This window comes from Heterocephalus glaber, unplaced genomic scaffold (assembly GCF_053883595.1).
Source record: "Heterocephalus glaber isolate CG9 unplaced genomic scaffold, H.glaber_assembly_v1.0 deba00001613, whole genome shotgun sequence".
NCBI classification, from domain to species: Eukaryota; Metazoa; Chordata; class Mammalia; order Rodentia; family Bathyergidae; genus Heterocephalus; species Heterocephalus glaber.
Window position 1 is genome coordinate 29,650,498 of NW_028258384.1, and position 17,642 is coordinate 29,668,139.

At 40.0% G+C, this 17,642-nt stretch overlaps 1 protein-coding gene across 2 annotated transcripts; it reads left to right on the forward strand.

Annotated features, from left to right (window-relative positions):
* The first annotated feature begins 1,617 nt into the window (after positions 1-1,617).
* Positions 1,618-17,436, forward strand: Plp1 (proteolipid protein 1). 2 transcript variants are annotated; one of them, XM_087196701.1, is made up of 7 exons: positions 1,618-1,743; positions 10,289-10,475; positions 11,213-11,474; positions 12,639-12,807; positions 13,261-13,334; positions 14,137-14,202; positions 15,313-17,436. In XM_087196701.1, the coding sequence occupies exons 1-7, from the start codon at positions 1,740-1,742 to the stop codon at positions 15,382-15,384; spliced, it is 834 nt and encodes a 277-aa protein (XP_087052827.1). In that variant the 5' UTR covers positions 1,618-1,739; the 3' UTR covers positions 15,385-17,436. The 2 variants fall into 2 exon arrangements, with proteins under 2 accessions (XP_087052827.1, XP_004875147.2); XM_004875090.4 differs by having other exon boundaries at positions 11,213-11,369.
* Positions 17,437-17,642: the final 206 nt, after the last annotated feature.

Here is a 17,642-nt window from a genome sequence, read left to right on the forward strand (position 1 = left end):
GGGGCAGCATTACAGGGATCTTTTCACCTTTGGCCTGGTATGACAGCAAAAAATCTAGAATTCTAGGACTCTGAAGAAGCTTTGGCCATCACAGAACTCCAGATTCCAGTAAGTCTCTAGGGGCAGTGGCAGAAAACTCACCCATTTCCTAATGGCAGAACATAGGCCAGAATTATGTTCAAGGTTATACAGCCCAAAGTAAAAACTGTATAGCACAATCTTACCCCTGTCTTTTCAGAGAAAAATTCTAGGCTCTGTTTTTATCTCCTCTTTTACTCCAAACCCAAGCCATAGAAACAGTTCCAGGAGGCCATGTATTTCGTCTCAGGGATCTTCCAACAGGTATCCCTCCTGTTATATGCCAGCCATTTTCATTATAGTCCATCCATGGGTAGACTCTGTACTCTAGGTCAAGGGAGCTGTGCCTGTCTGGGCTTCTGAAAGGAGAGAGAACACTCACAATGAGCCCAGGTTCTGTTCAAGATTCATCTGTTTTACAGAACTACCCTGGCTAATCTCACCTAGCACTTGGTGCTCAAATTTCTTCTTTAGAAATTACTATTATCAGTAAGGCAGATTTCATGTAGTGTTCCCCAGTTTTTTGCTGCTTGTCCATTTTTCTTAGTGTTTCTTTCTCTGAGGCAAGGATTCCATTTCCTTTGTCCTTCTTTTCTCTCTCACTGCCACCTGCTGCTTCACTCCAACCCACTCTCTGCTTCTTCCCATCCTGGCCTTAGCTCTTTGAAGACACTACATTCTTTGGATGAAATTTCGACTAACCAATTCTCATAACAAGAACACATAACATTGTGTTCTTGACTTGTCTCAAAGTTGATTATTCTCGTTGGAAATTACCCACATCCCCGATTCTGGCCTTTTCTCTAGCTTGTTATGTGAACTTACAAAGGTCTTACCCTCCTCTGGGTCTCTGTTATCCTATCTATGAAATTATTACAATTCTATCCTCCAGCTTGGCCACAATCTGTTCATGGAATTAATAACTTGCATTTTGTCCTAATTCAGGTTAAAAGGAAAAGGATTCAGAGGAAATTACTTTAAAAGACAAATTTGTCCTTACTTTTGTTTCTAGAGCTGGGAGGAGGAGTATTTATTTGTTAATAAATAGAGGGAGGGGAAAGGTGGAGAAGGCCAAGGGCAACCAGGAGCAAGGGAGAGATTGAACAGATTTGGAAGAACTCTGTGAGATAACATGTAGGTTTTTGACCCTGACTTCCTTGGCATTGCTACCACTTCTATGGCTTCTCCTGCTTGTGCTGCCACGTCCCACACCAGGAGACCCATGGAGCAGTTGAAGGCTTCCGGGAACTCTTCTTTTTACTTCCACCCCCAATCCATATTTGCAGATGTCCTTTGCAGCAAAGTGAAATCTCAGAAAAGTCTCAGGGAAAAAGAAGAAAAAGAAAACAAAACAACTGGCAGTGAAAGGCAGAAAGAGAAGATGGATCCCTTAAAGAAGGGAGTATCCCTAAGGAGGTGGGGACAAGGGGAGGAGAAAGGGAGGAGGAGAGGAGGAGGAAAACAAGCCTGTCCCTTTAAGGGGGTTGGCTGTCAATCAGAAAGCCCTTTTCATTGCAGGAGAAGAGGACAAAGATACTCAGAGAGAAAAAGTAAAGGACTGAAGAAGGAGACTGGAGAGACCAGGATCCTACCAGCTGAACAAAGTCAGACCCAGAGCAGACTAGCCAGCCAGCTGCAATTGGCTTCAGAGTCCCAAAGACATGGGTGAGTTTCACAAACTTTAGCATCAAAGATTCAAATAGGCACAGGAATTCACAAGATAATTTCCAACTTTGGGGTTCGGTGTTTTTCAATGGTTTAAATGAATTGTCTTTTGGTACTTGTTTTCTTTTTAAATTCCTTAGCATTCAATTAGATTAACTCTTTCTCTGCTATACTGAGTGTGATGCTGTATTGCCAAAAATTCCAGCAGCATGTGTGGAGTCACACAGATCCTTGGAGAGAGTGTATAGAAGAATGTTTGTGGTCATGTGTCCTCCTTCCCTTTCACTTCCTTCTAACTTCTGTTTCCCCCTATTCTAAGGCCCTAGTTATGGCTAGGTCAGCTGGGATCCCTGCTTCTGCTGGAGTCAATGGAGTGTTAGCACTCAAATGTATGAAATAACTGCTTTCTTGATATAAAATATGGACCATGTTTGGTATCAATAGGAAGTTGGGAGAATTGGGAAACCTGGACTCAGGCTAGGCCATGGCTAAGGGGGCCATTCTTAGGTGCAAGTGCAGGAAACGAAAGACAAATCCTTAGTGGCTTTACCATGGGGAAGTTTTGTGTATTTCTGTATGCATGCACACATATCCATGGCCATTTCTCGTCAGTATCATGGGATTTAGCCTGAATCCCTGCTGTGACAAGCAGGCTATAGGATCTTAGCAGTCTTGCTGAATGGGTTGAAAAGTGGAAGTTTTTCTAGGTTTTCTGTGAGCATGAGAGACCTTCTGTTTATATGGTAGTATCTATACAGAGTAAGGTTACAGAACACAAGGGTCTTTATCCATACAAGATGCCATAGAGACATGTAGAATTGTTTACATTTGGCAAAACAAGGCTAGCAACTTGAACACATTCTGAATGACCTAAGATTCAATCGGCCCACATATTCACCATCAAATGTAGTACCAGGCAGATGACAACACAATCCAGAGAGGGAGGTTCTCAGTTATAAGCTGATATAAGCCATTAGGTTGTTTCATCCTGAACCACTGAGAAAGTTCTTTGAAACATGTATTTAGGTATGAAAGTTAAAAGGGTAGAGCACTAGATGAAGAGTTAGAACAAGAAAGCTCTAATCCTAGATTTTCATTTAATGAATTGTCCATCCTCGAGTAGGTGACTGTGAATAACTACTTCATCATCTAGAAAATGAAGAGAGCAATAACTGTGTTGTCTGCTTTCAAGGTTGAGGATCAAGTTATGATGATGTGGAAGTCCTTTGAAAATGGGAAAGCATTATAATAAAATAAATCATGATAACACCACCTATTATACAATAGCATATGTAGAGGATAATATGTACTCCTTTCAAGGTGGTTGAATTTTCCTCCAGCACATTTTTGTTGAGCTTGGATAAGAATCATTTGACCAGTTATGTGTGGCCAGGTATGAGGTGAATGTTGAGGAATGTAATTCCTGCCCTGGGTAACATCAGGACCCATATCTAATGTCAGGGCAGTTGATTGGGTAGGTTATGCATCCAAAACAAAGAGAGAGTAAAAAAGAAAGTTGAATGTTACTTCTTCAGGGGATAAAAGCCTTGAAGAAAAGATAAGAACAAGTAAGGTGATCACAAGAACAATTTCTTGTTATAGAGATTGCATAATTTCTTCCAGAGTAAGATTGCCACAGATGGGCCAGGATTTAGCTCAGTGGTTTTGCCGCCTGCTGTGCAACCGCAAGGACCCGAGTTTGATCCCCGGTAATCAAAAAAAAAAAAAAAAAGATTGCTACAGATAAGGGCACCATTGAGGATATATATTGGGTCCCAGCTCCTGGAGTGAGCAATACTTGGACCAGGTACACATGATGCAGTAGTCATTGAGTTTTTAGTTATTCAGTAACAGTATCTCAAATACTTTGTGAATTATAGGCAATCTCTAACCAAGTACTACACTGCTATGAGTTCTGATGTGGAGTGTGATATTCTTTAATCATTGCAGTAGATAAATTATATCATAGAATTTGGGATTGGAAGTAACTTTAGAAATGATCTAAGCCAGCCCTCAATGCAGAATTCACTTCTACAACACCAGTTAAACATTCACACTCCTTCTGCTTAATCATTTCCAGGAGCAGGAAGCTCACTACCTTCACCATATAGAATTCCTTAGAACTGGAAGTGAAAAGGAACACTGAGTTCAGTGGTGCCTGCACAAAAGGTTTGTGAGGAAAGTGATAGCTCATTAAACTTTGTCCCACCCTGGAAGAGAGATGTTCCAAATGACTCTTTGGAATAGCAAAGGAACAAGAAAGGAACCAGAGTACTAGCTGGTCATTCTCTGCTCAGTAACAAAATGTCATTATTGAACAGCAAAACATTGGTTTCTGCAGCTCTGTGGCTGTTTCCCTGGTAACCAGACTGTAATGCTTTCCTCCAAAAGTGGCCATTTGCTAAGCAGTGTAGTTTTGGCTAGCTTGCAGTAAGTGGGTGTAGCCTGTACAAAAAAAAAAAAAATATGGAGGCAGAGCAGAGATCTAGTTTTACCGAATGCCTGAAGACTAATGGAATCCTATCAATATGGCAAGAATGTAAAGAGATAAAAAGAAACCACAGCTAAACCAGCATTGTCACTTACTTGTCTTAGAGATACTGACTAAATGATCAAGGGAAACCTTCCCCATCTAACTTCTCACCTTGGCCCTGAAGAGCCTGAATAGCTCTGGAAAAGTCAGGCAGATTAAAAGTTTTTCCCTTCTTCAGGGGACTTACACCATGGGTCTGAACTAAGAAAGTAAGAAATCTACTCAACAGCCTGACAATTGAACTGTTTTCTTGGATCTACCTGAGCAGTAATATCCTCAACCCTGAGAGCTGAGTGGGAGGGGACATGTAGTCTCCAAACCCATTAAGGTAGCACCCCAGCCAGTGGCATCTTTTTCCCTGTTGCTTTTTTGTATACCATCTTGAAGCCTTGAAAATCATCCCTCTGGTACAATTCTTTGACTTAAAAGAAAGCAACATATATATGCCCTCTCCTTCCACAGAATTTCACATTTAGAGAAGATCAAGTCAAGGCAGTGGCATGATCAGGAAGGTTCACATCAGCTAGTAAGGTGAATGAGTTAGTTTCCTCTTCCTTTCATGCTCACGGGCCCTGCCCACTGCCACACTTACATCAAAAGCTCAACAAGTACTGATTGATTAATCTATCTTTGACTATTGCAAAATGGTCTTAAGGAAGAGAACAAGTTCCCTCAAATCAGTTTCACACTTCAACCAAGGAGAGAAGAGAAACTGGTGGGAGACTGACCTCAGGAATAAGATATAACTACTATTGTCTCTAGTGCCATTTACATCTCTTTCATCTCCCCATCAATGGTCAAAGTGGTGTCAATGTGCCAGATATAGCTTTCAACAATCAAGCTTGTACTTTAGCATCTAATGTTTTCACAGAAAATGGCATGTGTGTATGTGCATGTGTGTGTATATAAAGGAGTATAGGAAACAAGGTGATCCAGAATGCTCTTGCCATGATAATAATCCTTTTCTAAAAAGGAGACTGGAATTCCTTTTAATTGAACCTTGCATACATGACTTGACTATCCTGCAGGCTTGGATTCCCAGACCCCAGTGACTGCAGGATTCCTTTCTAGCACCTGAGTGTGGTATATATGCTGACATCATGTAGAAAAGACAAAATTATAGGCAAAGCTTCTCAGATCAGAAGAAGGTTAGAAGCAAAAGTCTTTGTCTCTGGTACCTCCTGATGGTTGTTGTTTTACTCCTAGAACCCACTTACTGATCCCATCCATCTCTACTGCCAGTCACAGCTGCTTTAGTATCTTGGCCCTGTCAACTGCTAAATGCCCTGATCAAGGAAGCTTCTTTTCATGGGGTGAGATTAAGGGGTGGGTTCTGGAAGGCGAGTAAGACTGTAGTGCAGATTTGAGACTTAGGGAGATGGGGCCAGTTTCTCACTCAATGAGCCTGCCTGTTGTTTAGCTCTATTGTGTAGGGTTCTTCTATCTCTCCCTTTGTCAGCTGGATTCAAGGGACAAGCTGGGAATTGTGCAGGGTACAATTGGTCTCTTTCTACTATTCCTTTCTATGAAAGCCCTTCCTCTCCTCCCTTTGATGAGTTCCCAGATTCGCACTGAATTTTCATCGTGGAGCTGGTCCTTGAGGCGTGCCCAGGGCATGGGAAAGGAGGGAGGGCTTGGTAGCTCTTGGCTCCTGCTTAAAGAAACAGCATCAAGACCAACACAATCACTAGGATAGACCTGGATTGAGTTATAATGATTCAGTTTATTTCTACCAGAGAACATTGGTGAGAAGGGCTTGAAGTTCTGTTGCAGATTGATTAGATTTGTTTGGGAAGTTTGGAGATAATTGTAGTCAAGTCAGAACTGATTTATTCTCTTTGCTTACTTTTGTCTATAGGATTTGCTTATATCCATTTTAACACTTGTTTATAGATAATTTTGTTTTTTGGTTATAGATATAACTTTGTTCTCCCAAACAAGATCGCAAGTCCTCTGTGGAAAGCTACTGGGCCTTCTAATTCCCTTTTGTTTTTCATTGTCTCTAGGTCACTGCTAATTTGTCTGATGCTTGTCCTGAATCCACATAAACAGAAATGAATGGAAAACACTGGAGAGGGGCATTATTTTTCTCAATGATCTCTCATCAAAGTCAGGAAGTTTAATCCAATTGGGTTGCATTGGGCAATATTATTACTGTATAGTTCTCTTATGTCTACTCTACCATGTTATGGTCTGTATTCAGCCTGAAAGTGTGAGAATGTCTCTTGAGAGAGAAAGGAACTTCTCTTGAATTTCTCACAAGCTTCCAGAATCCAGCTCAGATCCTTTTAACTATGAGGAGTTCTGAAATGGACTGGCTGTGGCTTATCCAATTTCATTTCTTTGGCTGTGAAAAATTAGAGCAAATCCAATGAACCTTTCTCAGAATGTTTCAATTGTTAGTTACTTTGATGAAAAGATAATCTCTTGCATGTAACAAGTTTTTCCCAAATGAAATTCAGAATTTGATATTTAGTTGGACTGACTGAGATTCTTCATTTTATAGAAATTAAATGCCCTCACAGCAAATATTTCATATTAATTATGAAGAGATGGATATCTGATGCTTAAACTGATACTGTTAAATTGTTTATAGCTCAATAGTGACCGATTTATCTAAGACCATTGATTTCGGACTCTGAATTACAGACACATTAAGAGTATTTCCTCCTTGTGCCTTGCTTTGAACAACAGTGGAGCAGAAAAAGGGGTGCTAAGTTACCTGAGTGCTAAGAAAATAGAAAAAAAATGGATGTAAATAGCGAAAGCATCAGTTTGGTGATCAAGAGTTGCTTCCAAAGCTTGTCACCCAGTAAGAATACTACATGACACGTTTTGGTTACTTGAATAATGATCAAGGGATCAAATACACCAAAAGATGATTTTTCCTTTCATCTTTAAGCAAGTTATCTTAACCCAGTGAGAGGAAAAATCATCCTTAATGTATTATATAGAGGGCGCACCAGCTAAAACCCACAGTGGAATTCTGTTTGGCTAGCAAGAGTTCTAGTTTCTTTATCCCTGATCACACCTGCACCACCATTTAGCCCTTCCCAGGATGAAAGGGTTAGGGTGAGTTGAGTGGGCACAGGACAGCCACTTGCTAGGGTGGGTGGCTCTCCTTACCCTGAGCTAAACAAACAGTCCTACCATTGTTCCCTGGGTCTGACCCTCTCCCCACACCCAGGCCTGTAGGCCACTTCGGAATACCAATGAGGCTCCTGAGATCTCAGGGCGAAAACAAGGCTTCTTTGTCTAAGGGAGCTATAGAGGGCTCTGTCCAAGCTCTGACCCTGTGCTGGTGAGAGGGAACAGCGGGATCACTGACCTTCTCTTCCCCCAACTCCAGGCTACAAAAACCTTCTTTCCTAGAACAGTCTAAGAGTTCAAGAGTGTGGAGGAATTGGAAAAGCAGAGGAGGAAATCTGTAGTACTGTTCACTTCTGAGCCCCTTTAATTGATTTACATGATACATCTAGTATCTTGAGAAAGAGGAAGATCAGTTTCTACAATGTATTCTCAAAACAGTGATCAATTTCAGATGTTGTGTTTTTCTCTCTGGCATATGTGTATATTTTTGGACATATAAGCACATGTGAGTGCATGTGTGCATGCACGCGTGTACACACACACACACACACACCCCACGGGGCAGCACTGATGAGGCACTCTTACTAAGCAGTCTTGCAAAGTTTATGCTGAGTAATCTCAGCCTGCCCTCACAACAACACAACTACAAATTGATTGTTTCTCAAGTAGAAGAAGTTTTCTGGCAGCAGTACTTTAATTTAGTTCACGGAAAATGAAAGGAATGCAGTTTTGTTACAAATGTTTGCTACCTACTTTGCTTAGCTTGGACTTCTAAGCTTCATCTCTGATGTGACAAATACAAGGATCTTTGAAGAAGAGGCTCTTTGACATGCAGGGAAGGGCAGCAATTTCAGGGTATGATAGGTAACAGGACTCATTCATTTGTGGCTTTGAGAACAGAAACAAATGATCAAGATAATGTGGTCCTTCAAAATCTGTTCATATTGATGCAATTCAGCCATGGAAATCGCCACATTTTCAAGCACTTAAGACTAAAAAGAAACTGTGGTAGAATTAGGGGTAAAAAAAGACTCCCATTTCTCTTAGCATCCTGTTATAGATAAGTAAGTTTGGCTTGGAGAAATGCTTGAATATAAAAACCCAAATCTAAGCAGTTAATACAATTTATTTTCTTTCTGTAAGGAACCATAACATGTTTATCCAAAAATAGCACCTTCCCAGCACATTTGCTGATTATTTGTGTGTATGCATACTATATGATAGTATAGAATCAAGTATATATGCACATAAGTTATAGACACATGTGCATATATACATTACATATTATATACATGTACACACATATATTATACATTATATAGTTTATATATATCGATGCATGTATATGTACACATACATATATTAATTAAGAATTTTTGTCTGAAGTGACTAATGTTTTCTTTTTTTTCCTATTTGAGGTTGTGGCCCAGAGGCCAGAGGGAGGCACCCATTTACCCATCTATTCAATCATCTACTTGACATTTGATAAGCTTCATTGCACAAGACACCTTAGAAAATGGGAATAGTCCTTGGGACACAGCTGCTTCTAGAGCCTATGAATTTTTGTATGCTTTCCTGTTTCTCAGAAGGACTGACACTGGGCAGGGATACCAGGTCTGGGGATCTCTGAGACTTTTAGCACTCTAAAACCCCTATGTCCCCAAGCCCTAGTGTGTTTTCCTTGTACCAGAAAGACATTTCATGCTTTATTGACTTTGTTTAAAATCTCTTTGTAGCTGTATTGACAGAATCTTAGTGTAGGACTAAAGATAGGGGCCAAGCTATAGTACAGAGGGCAAGACAATCATGAAAAGTGACCAGAAATCATTAACCTTGCATTTTTATTATTGTGAATAATAGCAAACTTCCTATTATCATTTCTTGCCCTGCTATGGGATAAGATAGACAATTGAAAAGGGGCAAAGGGGAAGGGTAAGTGGGAGGGGTAGGGGAAAGGAGAGAAGGGCATGGAATTAATATGAGAAAATGAAAGAATGGAAACAAAGTCTTTGTAAATAGGGAGGGATGGAGGGGTTGAAGGGAAGGCAGGGGAAGGGGGAAAAAATAAAACCCAAGAGAGATTATGTAAAGCTACAAATTTCCAGTGATGAATGTCCTTATATTATATACCTAAAATGTACCAATAAAATAAAAATTTTAAAAAAGATAGACAATTGAGGAAAGTCTTTCTCTTTGAACTTCTCCCCACATATCTAGGCTAAGAATTAAGCATTCCTTGCAACAAATATTCCTTGCAAAACGTTTAGGATATCCAGGATCATGAAATTTCCAATATTTCCTCTACCTGGAATGTTCTTTAGGCTCCAATTTTGTCTGATAATACCAACATTTCTGGCTTGGACTCATTCATTCTGGAACTCCAAGTGCATTTACCCTCTATATTCATTTACTTCACTGCCTGGAATTGTTAGTTGAAAATATTAGGGTTAACTAGTTAATTCTTACTCAGTAATCTAAAAACTTGCATCTGACCAAATCTGTATTTTCTGTCTTTATAGCCCATATTAACACCCACCACAATGTTGGGCACATAATAAATAGCCCATGAATAGTTGATGGATGACTAAAACAAGCAAACAAACAGACTGGAGCAAGAAGAAAAGAGGGCCTGATTCCATAATCACTCTGGATTACTACTTGAATTACTGAGTTATTTTAAAAATAACCACAAATACTGGGAATTAAGAATAAGGATTTATTTTCAAGAATGGAACAACATTAGGATTCTGGGTCAGTGTCACATGCCAAAAGCCAAAACTTCTAGATTCTCCTGCTTTTGGACTTCAAGGTGACCAATCTCTCAGTGCTTGGGAGAACAGGGGCTGCCCCACGTGGCAGAGAGGTATTGAGTAGATCGGTTATCTTGTATGTGCCTCACTGTTTTCTCTCCTTCTTCCCCAGGTTTGTTAGAGTGCTGTGCAAGATGTCTGGTAGGGGCCCCCTTTGCTTCCCTGGTGGCCACTGGATTGTGTTTCTTTGGGGTGGCACTGTTCTGTGGTTGTGGACATGAAGCCCTCACTGGCACAGAAAAACTAATTGAGACATATTTCTCCAAAAACTACCAGGACTATGAGTATCTCATTAATGTGTAAGTACCTGTCATCTCACACAGACTCATCTGCTTTTTCCCTCTCTTCCTCTTGAAGATACAGAATTCCTCAGTACCTCTGTGAACTACTTGAGGATCAGGGTGAACCCAGACATGACTCCTGAGTTTTGCTTCTGTGTAGAGATTCCAACTGTGCCACACCTGAACTCTCAAATGAAAGGAGAAAGAGTGCCAGATTCAGAATGGGGAGTTCTGTCTGTCTACCAGCCCCCTCCTACCCTATCCTTGTTTTCTCATGCATGTCTTAATTTCTGCAAAGTATGGTCAGTGTTGCTTGAGTTGCCCTCACAATGGTAGGTATGGAGAATTCAGGGGAGGCACAATGACTTGAGAGAGTAGGCTCACTATTCTTGGTTTGACATACTGTTTACATCTGCTCCGGCTTAGTACTGAACTCCTGCTCATAGAGCAAGTTAGATTATTGTCCTTTTAGTTCTCTTCCTTTTTGTGTAGCTCCTCTTTCCTATGAGGTAGCATCTCTGAAGGTTCAGGCAAAAGAGAAGATGGCCCTCCTGGTTCTCTAGCTTGCAGGTTAACCAAGGGGTGGGGAGTGGAGCCTGTGCTCCTGGCTACCTGTTACCTGTATTTACTTACTTCAATAAAGATAAGGTGAAAGCATAAAGAAGAATCCTAGTGATTCTTTTAAAGATGCTATATATGAGGAAAGAGCTAGGTTCTCAATGAATAGGATTGGTCTCTTTTGTCTGTTAATACAGGATCCATGCCTTCCAGTATGTCATCTATGGAACTGCCTCTTTCTTCTTCCTTTATGGGGCCCTCCTGCTGGCTGAGGGCTTCTACACCACGGGTGCAGTCAGGCAGATCTTTGGCGACTACAAGACCACCATCTGCGGCAAGGGCCTGAGCGCAACGGTAACAGGGGGCCAGAAGGGGAGGGGTTCCAGAGGCCAACATCAAGCTCATTCTTTGGAGCGGGTGTGTCATTGTTTGGGAAAATGGCTAGGACATCCCGACAAGGTGATCATCCTCAGGATTTTGTGGCAATAACAAGGGGTGGGGGACAATTGGTCATGAGTCTGTGGTCTCATCCCCACCCAAGGCTGGGTCCTCTCCAGGGGCCTGGCTTTTGAGTGAGGAAGTGATGACTACAGCCAAATGAGATGGTCAGAAAGAACGTAGTGCCAAGCTTGCTTAGTCGCACCTTTTAAAGGTTCCCTAGGAAATTTTATATCAAAATGAAAAGCATGAGTTTTCTGGGATGCTTTTTGTACAATCAGACCATTTCTAAGTCATCTGCTGGTATCCATTTACTCCCTTCCTAGCAGGGACCACAAGAGTAGGTCTGACTCCATGAGTCTAAAATGCTGCTCATGGGATTGAATCTTACATCTCAGCGGAAGGGTGTATCATAGAAATTAACTAACTCCAAGGTAGAATGCACAATATTTTGGGATCCCACATTGTTGGAGTTCCCAGAGGGAATTAGAGTAAATGTACATTTTAATGTTTTACCTTTTTCTGCAAATTATCCATGCTTCTAGTAAAACACACATTGTTTTCAGTTTCTGATGATCTTTTGTGTGTTGGACTGAGGATTTGACTTGGTGGTAGAGCACTTGTCTAACATGTAAAGGTCCTGGGTTCAATCCCCAGCACCACAAAAAGAAAAATAAAAAAGAAAGAACTTTTGGGAGTTGAACATGTGTGGGTTATGGTGATTTCTTTTTTGTGGCCAGCAGTTTGCTTGGAAAGGTTTTTGTATTTGAAATTTAAATATCCTATTGGCTTTATTCAATGACTAGGGAACAAAAATCCTGTAACAAGGAACATTTTCTAAGCTCAGCCTAAGGCACAAAATGGCACAACTTTCTTTCCAGATCTGTTTTGATTTCTTTACACCTTATTTGCCAAAAAAAAGTCTCCTGAAGCCTCTCTAACCAAGGGATCCTCCTCACTCCAATCCCCACCCTATTCTCCCTTCCTTCCATCATACTTGGGGCCAGTTCTCTAGTAGATACTGCCAATAACACTTGGCAGAGGTGCCCTGCTCACTAATTTTATTTGAGGGAGATCCCTGGAGTCTGGTTTCATTGGCACAAGCCATTCCGGGATCTCCCAGTTTGTGTATAAACATCTGCAGCCTGATGCTGATTTCTAACCACTCTGTGTCAATTGTTTTAGTTTGTGGGTATCACCTATGCCCTGACCGTTGTGTGGCTCCTGGTGTTTGCCTGTTCTGCTGTGCCTGTATACATTTATTTCAACACATGGACTACCTGCCAGTCTATTGCCTTCCCCAGCAAGACTTCTGCCAGTATAGGCAGTCTCTGTGCTGATGCCAGAATGTATGGTGAGTTAGGATATGGGTGCCTTAGCTCCCCTACCAGACATGGAAACAACATATATTTGCTTCTTTTCTTAATGTAAGGAGAGTGGTGGTTATGGGGAAAATAAAATACAAGATGATGAATGCCTGCACTGTAGTTTGTTAACCCCTTCCCACTGAAACGAGAAGTTTCTTCCCTGGGAAGGGACCTTGGAAGTGGTGGGAGTTTTCTCAGCTCTACATACTGCTCTGCTCTGGTTGACTGGTATTTTCAGCCCCAAAGTAATACATTTCAATAATCAACTATTAGATAGTACCTTTTTTTAAACATAAAACTGGAAAATAGTATACTGATTATTGGCAAGATCCAACTTTACAGCCAGGATAATTAGAGAAGAAAAGACCCTGGGGGGAAAGTCTCCATGTGACCTCCTAACTCCATGAAGCTTACCATGGTTGATTTTTTATCTTACATAGGTGTTCTCCCATGGAATGCTTTCCCTGGAAAGGTTTGTGGCTCCAACCTCCTGTCCATCTGTAAAACAGCTGAGGTGAGTGGACCATTTGGGTTATTTTGCAATGGAATAGCTAATACAATAGAAATTTCTACCTGTGGCCTTTAATCTTAAAGACTAAACTGTCTCTTTGGTGTACTTTGAATTAGAAGATTACCCTTCTATGGAATAGTGGCTAAGTATGCCTGAGTCAATGAATGTAGATGGCTTAAAACACTCATTTTCCCTTGAGCTGCATAGGAAAGCTTCTATTCCAAAACTCTTTCCCTTAAAGAGCAGTGTGTAGCTTTAAGCAGAGATAGAGTTGAATAATAAAATCCCCAAATGAAAATTTTCATGTTTTAGTTAAAAACCTTATTAAGAGAAGGCTATGCACAGAGACACGCATCAGTTCTATAAAACATTCAATTTGGAACTAGTTAAACTCGAATGAGAAGTAAAATAAGTACATTTGGAAAAGGAAAATACTTTATTGAAAACATATACACAAATGAGGCAAGGAGATAGAAGTAAATCTTGGGGAGTAAGGTACTAAGGAATTTCTTTGAAAGCAAAGTGTTGAATTTAAATTTTGAGACCCTGGACAAAATTGTAGGGAAAGAGTTGATTACTTGGCAAAACTACATGATTTTATGAAATTTCTGTGTTCTGGGTGCTATGTCACTAAGGGATATATTGTACATTGAAGAATAGGAAGCCTAGAGAAGCCAAAATTTAGAGATGTGTAATTAACACACAAAAATATCAGCATGTTCAGAAAGTTGCATTCATAATTTATAGTGGATCATGTTTTTTTGCTGTTGCAAGAACCAGTTTTCCTTGTTGCATTTTCCTGCAGTTCCAAATGACCTTCCACCTGTTTATTGCTGCATTTGTGGGGGCTGCAGCCACACTGGTTTCTCTGGTGAGTTGTCTTTGAATGAACTCAGCAAATAAAGAGTCCTGGGATAGCTTAGGTATAGCTATGCTGAAAGGCAAGAAGATAGACTCTTTCTAAGATTGAAATGCTAAAGAGAAACTACTGGGAGGATAGGAGAAGGGGTAGGGTTGTATACTTCTGCTTTGTGTTTGCAAGGCAGAAAGATTTCAGCAATTATAGAGGAACAATAAAAATGGTGCAAGGAAAAAGAAGTTAAGAGATTCACAGTAATGAATGATAACATAGAATATTTACAGATCATATAATATTGCTAAGTGCTTTATAGTCACAAATTATTGTTGATTCTCAGCACAACCTAGTCAATCAGTTACATGAACACTGAAACATTAATAAACATGATTTGCTATAGTTTAGCATTCTATACTATACATATTAATCCACCTTGGATGCTTTCCAATGGATTTAGATACTCTCATGGAAATACTGGAAAGATCTCCATTGTTAGAACTGTTATGGCTATAATGAAATTCTGTGTTCTGGGTTCTGCAGATTAAGTGGTGCATTGTCAATGTAATGTGCTCATTGTGGAGATTAAAAACCTAAGCCACTAAACAGTGCAGCGATTTACCTGTAAGAGTGAATGGACAAGGATGAGCTCACAGAATCTCCCCTACTGCTGAGGCTTTTATACAAAGTCAGCTGTCAGCTGATTTCTCACTTTATAAAATAAATTGATGCATTCAACAGGGGAGGGCTGTGCTCCATCCTATGGCTGTGTGTCTACAGTAAGCACCCCATGGCTACAAGTCACTCAGACATGTGGTTGTGACAGTACCTGTGTTGTTCACTTCCCTGAGGAAATCCCAGTGCTAGGCCAAGCATAGATGTGGCATAAATTTTTATTGATTCAATTCTTTAGGGCTGGGCCGATGGAAGGAAGTATCTCACAGAGGATTTCGACTCAAGTGTGTAGACAGAAATCCCAGAATGTGTTGTGGTTTTTTTTCCAAAGTAGAATTTCCTCCTTTATTTAGTTATGATTTTATTTTTACCCTTTCTCACTCACAACAGGATATGAGGAAGGAGAGCTTCCTTTTCTACTGTTACTCATATTCTCTTTTCTGTTCTCTACAGCTCACCTTTATGATTGCTGCCACTTACAACTTCGCCGTTCTTAAACTCATGGGCCGAGGCACCAAGTTCTGATCTCCTGTAGAAATCCCCCTTTTCCCTAATAGCGAGGCTCTAACAACATAGCATACAATGCTGTGTCTCCCATCTTAACTCTGCCTTTGCTGCTGACTGGTCCTCTTCTTAGTTGATGAGTGTAACAAGAAAGGAGTGTCTTACAGGGATTAATTCCTCTGTGTGGACTCTCCCTCTTATGTACCTCTTTTAGTCATTTTGCTTCACAGTGGTTCCTTTGAGAAATGGGAAATACCTGAGAATGTGACTCCCCATCTGCAAGTTACAGAGGAATGGAAGCTCTAATTCAAATTCTAAGCGTCTCCTGAGGACTTGGAAGTATTTCCTTCTCAAAGGGCAGTTCCACGGATGGAAACAAAGTGGAAAGAAAGATGTTCAAGTAGAGAGAAGGGATCTCTTTGGTCCCTTGCCATCTATAATGGCCAAATATATTCCTCTTGGCATACAAAACAGAGAACTCATCCCTGACTCCCTATTAGCACTGAAGATAGAAGAAAAAAATACCAGCAAAGCAATAAGAACATTTGCCCAAATCTGCCTATGCAGCTGGGAGAAGGGGGTCAAAGCAAGGATCTTTCACCTTCAGAAAGAGAGCTCTGACCCCAATGGTGATGGACTATTTAAGCCCTAACTCAGCCAATGTTACTTATAATATAATGGAGCATAGTGTCTGTGTAGACTAAGGGGGCATCTGGCCTTATACCTAGTTAGGAAGAGAAACAGGGTATTGTCAGTATCTTCTCACTCTCTTCTACTTGATAACAGCTACTGTGACAACCCTGTCATTTCCAAGGAGCTGAGAACAGAAGGAAACTAGCTTACTCAGGAAAAAAAAGATGGGCCTAAAGAGCAACAGTTACTGGTGGCTAATGGTGTAACCCCAGATGGCCCTCTGGTAGACACAGGATAGATAACCCTTTGGATAGCATGTCTTTTTTTCTGTTAAATAATTGTGTGCTCTGGCCTATGTCATATCTTCACAATGGTGCTCTTTCCATGGGGTTTTATCCATTCAGTCATAGTAGGTGATTTGAAGATCTTGACTTGTTTCAGAATGATGCACATTTCTCATTTTGTAACTTGTTTATCACCTGTTTGAGGTTGTATCAGAAAGGTCTGGAGAATGAGTCTTTAATTGTATTTCTTCTTTAAAAAAGGAAAGCTGAACAGTAAACATCACAAACAATGTTTAAAATTGGCTAGTAAAAAATAAATAAAATAAAATTGGCTAGTTCTATAAACCTATTGGAATTTTCTACAAAGTATTCTGCCCTTCGCAGAAACAGATTCAGTGAATTTGATCCTCAATTTGAATAGCCTGTTTGATCATTCTTTCCAGCTAATGAGAGGTTATTTTACTTAGCGATGTTATCTTGGCATGTTAAGAGTTAGAGTTAACGTAGAGGTTATTTTTTTCCTGGTATAGATTACATAACAGAATGCACCAACTGTCAGCTATTCAGCTGGCAAACTTCCATGGAAAAAGACAGAAGAATTTGAAACCTGAATAGCTTCTGGATTTCAGTCTTTTCCTGATTTTGTTAACTTTGGGTTAAACAAATATATATCAGATTGATTCTTACAGAAGGAACAAATTTTACTGTAGTTCTTTTGTTTTAAAGAATTGTGTTGTTCTTTTCCCCTAAAGTGGTTTTATCAATGTTTAAGGAGATATAATATCTTTACAAAAAAGACTTGATACTTGTTTTTAGATCAGAATACAAGATGAGCTTCCAGGCTATATAAAGGGAGGAGAGGAAAAAGGCTCTATAAGAAACCAATCAAGATGAAGGAAAGTGAAGTAATATATATCTTGTGTTTTGTTTTGATTTAATAACATAATGAATAACCAACCGTTCCCTGAAAACCTCACATGTATACATATACACATGTACACACAGAAAGAAAGTTAATCAACTGAAAGTGTTTCCTTTATTTCTGATATAGAATTTCAATCTTAACACACATAAAGAATAAACTTTTAGAAACTTATCTTAGAAAATGTATTTTATAAAATTAAAGAAAATAAAATTAAGAATGTTCTCAGTCAAACATTGTGTCCTTTGAATTATTCCAACCTCACAATAGAACTTAAGAATTGTACTGCCTTGGTATCTTACACATGACTAATACTTAATTTTATCTGGAAAATGCTAGATGAAAGGTTTAAAGTTGTTTTGTTTTGAAATGGGGTTTTGGTATGTTTCACATGCTAGCCTCAAACCTCTGGGTTCAGCTACCCTCCTGAGTCAGCTTCT

What these genes read in the sequence shown, in the direction of transcription:
- Plp1 (XM_087196701.1), top strand. An exon ending in CCATCTGTAAAACAGCTGAG is followed by an intron (nt 13,335 to 14,136) that starts GTGAGTGGACCA and finishes ATTTTCCTGCAG; the next exon opens with TTCCAAATGACCTTCCACCT. An exon ending in CAGCCACACTGGTTTCTCTG is followed by an intron (nt 14,203 to 15,312) that starts GTGAGTTGTCTT and finishes TGTTCTCTACAG; the next exon opens with CTCACCTTTATGATTGCTGC.